The sequence below is a fragment of the Aplysia californica genome, unplaced genomic scaffold, assembly GCF_000002075.1.
Source record: "Aplysia californica isolate F4 #8 unplaced genomic scaffold, AplCal3.0 scaffold00060, whole genome shotgun sequence".
NCBI classification, from domain to species: domain Eukaryota; kingdom Metazoa; phylum Mollusca; class Gastropoda; order Aplysiida; family Aplysiidae; genus Aplysia; species Aplysia californica.
Genome location: NW_004797330.1, coordinates 1,624,431 through 1,629,712, shown reverse-complemented (window position 1 = coordinate 1,629,712; position 5,282 = coordinate 1,624,431). Strand labels below are relative to the sequence as shown.

Genomic DNA, 5,282 nt, shown 5'->3' with positions numbered 1-5,282 from the left:
AGGTTAGCTAATTTGGAAAAATGCACAAATTCGGTATCCCCCGAAACTGAGAATATACGCTCTTGGAACGGCGGGAGGTACAAACGCTGCTGAAAATATACACGCATAGGGCTGGAAGGATTAAGCATGAACGTAAAATATTGCTCTGCATGGGAAAACTTGCATTTCATAACAAAATGTTCCAGCAAGGTGGGACATTCATTTGTTTTTAAAATGTGAAACAAAATAACCCCAGTCGACATATATGTTCGGACACGGATTTTTTTCGCCCCCCCCCCCCCCTCCCCCTGCCTACCCAGCAGTAATGGGTACCTGACTTCGAGTTGGGGAAGTAAAGGCGGCGTGGAAAGGAACTGGCCACCCTACCACAATGTGCCGAAGGCCCAGGAAGTTGTCTCACTAACAAGGCAATCTCCAATGTCCGGATCGGATGCGGGAACAACTTTACTTTTTTTTTACTACTTATATATTGCTACCTATTGCGAAAGTTACTTCTCCAAGGGAGTGGTGTTTCGTGAATAAAAGTTGAAGTTGTAACCAAAATATCAATAAATTATTTATTAGTAGGTCTACGTAAACATTAAATTTGTTTTATTATTCATGAGACCGAGAATGACAAACTAGGTAACAGTTAGGAAAGGAAAAGAGATGGGTGAAAAACATTGTTGGCATAAATGTTTGTTTATTAGATAGTATGTGATAATAAAAATATAAAGATTAAAAAATGTATAAAAGATGAGTGAGTCGTGAGATGTGGGGTAGAGTGTGAAGTAGTACTCGTTATATTATTATTTATAATGATATAGGATTTTATTATGATGTGCAGAATATGGGAAATTTGACATACCTGCCCGTTGATGGAATAAAGTACAAGGTTGGGGATATTGTCTATGTAATAATGTACAATAATTCGTAAGGGGGGGGGGGGATATAAATACACAATGGAAATGGGTTTGTTATAATTTTTGAGTCATGCATAATAAAAAAAAAGAAAACCGTAAGAAGAAGGAATGGGGGAATGGGAAATAAGGATCAATGGCTTCTAAAAGGCTATTGTAGATACTACTGTAAGAAGAGGAATACATGCTTTTACACAGAGTTGGGAACTGTGCATACTTTTGTACAGGGTCACTGATCATTAGGGAAGATATGTGAAGAGTGTACCGTCAAATTGGTCACTACTTTTAAACTCAAGGGGGCTATCCCGAAAAATGCTGTTTTGAGAAAATCGAAGGTAAAGCTTTTGCCCCTTGTTCAGTTTCTTTTAAAAGACAAGGAGTGTTTTCTCAATAAACAAATAAATATACACACCAATGAAACCAAACTTTTCCTTTAGGTAGGGCAATCAATGCCCACTTTTGGTGTAGGCCAAGATACGAAACCCCCGAAATCTGGGTTAGCCCGCTTGTCCTTAAAAGCAACCAATTAGAAGACGTCAATTGTGGCATTTGTGAAAGAGATAGAGGTCCTTGTGTAAAGGACTGATTTTGCGGTGAACTGAACACACTTACAAGGGTGCAGAAATTGAAACTTGGAATGAGAAGGTGGATTTTGTCTTTCTTTTAATGATCGACAAGACAAAAATAAGAACCTCTCTAATACTCATTGTCTAATATACCTTTAAAAAGTATAAATTCATTCACGTATGTAAATATTTTGGCAATAATATGGCTATCTTTGACTACGATATTCAAAAATGTTGTCAAATAATTATAAGTGTGATGCCTCTAGCCAATGAAAAATGGACCAGAGGGCATGGGCCGTAGACGTGGGAATGGGCGGCCACGGGGTGGTTTCTTCTCTTTAGCTGCGCTGACCTTTTCTTTGGCCATGGCGAGGAGATCACGTTGCTGATCCATCAAATCAGCAGCCTTGTCGGCGGCCAAACTCTTCAGCTCCGCTGCTGACACTTTCGGGGGCGGGGGAGGGGGAGGGGGCGTGGTCTCCGGGGGTGGAGGGGGCGGGGTGCGGGCGGAGAGCTTGTCCTGTTGCATGTCCATCAGGTCGTTCTTCTTGTCGATGGCCAGGGCTCTCGCTTCCGCCATGGCCGCTTTGTCAGCCGCGATCTTCTCGGAAGGTGTGAGGTTCTCGTGAGGTGGAGCTTCTTTCGAAGGAAGAGGAGGGGGAGGAGGAGGACGAGGTCCGAACCCGTTAGGTCCCCTTCCCATTGGTCCTCTAAAATATGGAGGAGGGGGCGGGACCAAGTTGGCTCCTCCCACCATAAACGGAGGGGGAGGGGGAGGAGGCGGGCCCATCCTGCCGCCAGGAGGTGGAGGAGGAGGAGGAGGGGGGCCTCCCATAGGACTAAAGTTGATGGATCCTCCGAATCCTGTATTGGGCGGGGGTGGGGGTGGGGGAGGAGGGCCGTGCGCGCCGACGAAAGGATCGAAAGGATCGAGGAAGCCAGGCACGGGTGGTGGGGGTGGGGGCGGTCCGAAAGGATCGAAAGGATCCGGCGATCCCATTGGTGGACCGATTGGGGGTCCACCTGGCGGTCCAATAGGGGGCCCGCCCCCAAATCCGTCCGGAGCGCCCATGATATAGGGTGGGTCCACAGCGTTGGGTCCAGCTTTGGCGTTCGTCTTCTCTTCGGAACTTCCCGTATCAGGCGCGTGGTCTGCAGCGTTTGACTTCCTAGCCGCCGCGATTTCTCCGGGAGGTAGGGGTTCGGGGGTGTCTGGGGGAGGTGGGGGCGGTTCGGTGGCTGGCGCAGCCTCTTTCTGAGGCGCCTCCTCTTGCTGCTGCTGCTGTTGCTGTTCCTCCTGCTGTTGTTGTTCCTGTTGTTGCTGTTGTGGGGGGTCCACAGAGGGTGTGTCCGGCCCTCCGTTGTTCCCGTGTCCGTCGTCGTCTTCTGTGTTGGAGTTGTCCGGTCCGATTTGAGGAGGGTCCGGATTGGGGGCGGAGGGAGGGTCGGGGGCGGGGGCGGGGTCAGGGTCCGGTGCAGGGGCGGGGTCTGGTGCAGGGGCAGGGTCTGGTGCAGGGGCGGGGTCAGGCGCAGGGGCGGGGTCAGGTGACATCTTGTCAATCTGTGGATGTTTTTTTTTTTATAAGAAAGAAAGAAACAAAAATATAGACGTAAATATGTGTTGCCCTTCCTGATATGATATATACGAGAGTAAACTTTATGTAAGATAATATGACATTATCTCTTTTTCTTTAAAAAATGTTCGACTAACTACAATTATAGACAGCTCAGTTGAAATACAGTTTGCTTATGGGCCGGATGGCACTGGTTCAAATGTGCATTCTGGTACTCCTGTATTTTCTTTTTTTTATTATTATTGTTTGTTCATTTGTTGTTGTTGCTGATAATGATGATGATGATGATGATGATGATGATGATGATGATGATGATGATGATGATGACGATGATGATGATGATGATGATGATGATGATGATGACGACGATGATGACGATGATGACGATGATGACGATGACGATGCACTGACCGAGTTTCCATGATGGCCGTCGCCATCCTCCTTGTTGCTCCCGGTGTAGATGTCGTTGTGAAGATCCACGAGACCCTGGTGCAGGCTGGGAGCCGAGTCTCTCCTGTGTCGTAGAACTCCGGCCTGGCACGGACCCAACGCCAGCCACACGACTGGGAGGAGAGAAGGGGGTATATTATATATATATAGCATATATATATATATATATATATATATATATATATATATATATCATATAATATGATCGAATTCTATCTCTCTCTCTCTTTCTCTCTCTCTCTCTCTGTCTCTCTCTTTCTCTCTCTGTCTTTCTCTCTCTGTGTCTCAAAGCCAGCTACACAACTGGGAGAGAAGGGCGTGTATATTGTACTAGCTGGGCCCCCTTTCGATGAAAGGAATGATCGGTGCCTTAATATCAACTAAAAGTCATTGGCCTACTATATTTACACTCTACTGGAATGAGGCAATAAATCTTGAGAGATGCAAAAAATTATAAGGTCTAGATCTACACTCTCAAAACAAAATATCACTTCCCGATTTTCTAAAATTACAGAGACTGAAGCGTCGGCGGCCTACAAAAGCGATCGGCGAAATAAAGAAATTTAACTTTTAGCAGAACTGTCTCAAAACTGAAAAAACCAAGGGCGCCTTGCTCTGGAGAATATTTCGAATAATCTTTTGGCGAAAACCGCTTGTCGATCGAAGCAGCCATTAAAAAGCCTTTTGAATAGCAAAATTCGGCCATCACATGTCGCTGTGTCTGTCTCTCTCTGTCTCTGTCTCTCTCTATCTGTCTGTCTGTCTGTCTGTCTCTCTCTCTCTCTGTCTCTCTCTCTCTCTCTCTCTCTCTCTCCCTCTCTCTTTCTCTCTTTCTTTCTCTCTCTCTCTCTCTCTCTCTCTCTCTCTCTCTCTCTCTCTCTCTCTCTCCCTCTCTCTCTCTGCCCAACGCCAGTCACACAACTAGGAGAGAAGGGTTGCATTTGCTGTAACGTTCCGTAGAGTGTGTTGTCAATGTTAGGTCTCGAAGGGAGAAGGGAACCTCTGATGTCATTTAGGGCTGTACAGTGAAACAGGTGATGATCCACTGTCTCGTATGTATAGTCATAAAAAGGGACACATTGGGGGAAGTTCTGGATTTATTCTGTTCAAGTGAAAGTTGAGCTGTATATTATGATCTGTTCGTAGGCAGGAGATCGTGGTTTGTTTCTTTCTCAGTATTGATATTGTCATTTCGTTTTGTTGTAGTCATATGTCTGAAACTGCTCTGCTTGTCTTTCCCAAGGCCTATCTGTTCATCCAATCTTGTTTTCTACGCTGGGGGGGGCCTTTTTTGGTACTAAATCTAAAAATGACAAAAACGTCGCTAAATGGGTAATTAAATCGAAACTTGCGAACCTATTATGATAGTACCTCATCTAATGAATGAACTTCCTGTAAAAGAAACCTGTTTTTGGCAATTACTGAAAAGTACTTTGATGTCGAAGTGGTCGTCGTAAGGAATGTGCCGGAGCCGCTGGGAGCGCTTGCCGGAGATAAAGAGTTAACGCCACGACACAAATGTAACAACGTCACGACTTTGTCGAAGCCGTCAGTCTTCGCTCTTCTCCACGCTGCCAATCAACACTCTATCGTGTATGGGACATTACATCATTGCATTTGTTGGGTGTATGTGTTACGCCCCCATTAACACTGTTTAGATCACAGTATAAAGAATGCTGCCTCGACCGTGCCTGTCAAAGAACACTTGTCCCCGGGGCGGTGCTACTGACTGAAGTGTCTATAGGTCATTCCCAAAAGGGGGGGGGGGGCATTACCCTGTTCTTAACACCCTG

At 45.9% G+C, this 5,282-nt stretch overlaps 1 protein-coding gene across 1 annotated transcript in view; it reads right to left on the bottom strand.

Moving 5' to 3' along the window:
• Window positions 1–1,727: 1,727 nt before the first annotated feature.
• Window positions 1,728–5,282, bottom strand: part of LOC101858843 (basic proline-rich protein-like) — a 16,679-nt gene continuing 13,124 nt past the window's right edge. The window contains exons 3-5 of the mRNA XM_005093264.1: window positions 3,451–3,602; window positions 2,805–3,026; window positions 1,728–2,753 (exon numbers count right to left, since the gene is read on the bottom strand). Coding sequence (XP_005093321.1) covers window positions 1,728–2,753; window positions 2,805–3,026; window positions 3,451–3,602 — 1,400 coding nt within the window. The remainder of the gene's footprint in view (window positions 2,754–2,804; window positions 3,027–3,450; window positions 3,603–5,282) is intronic.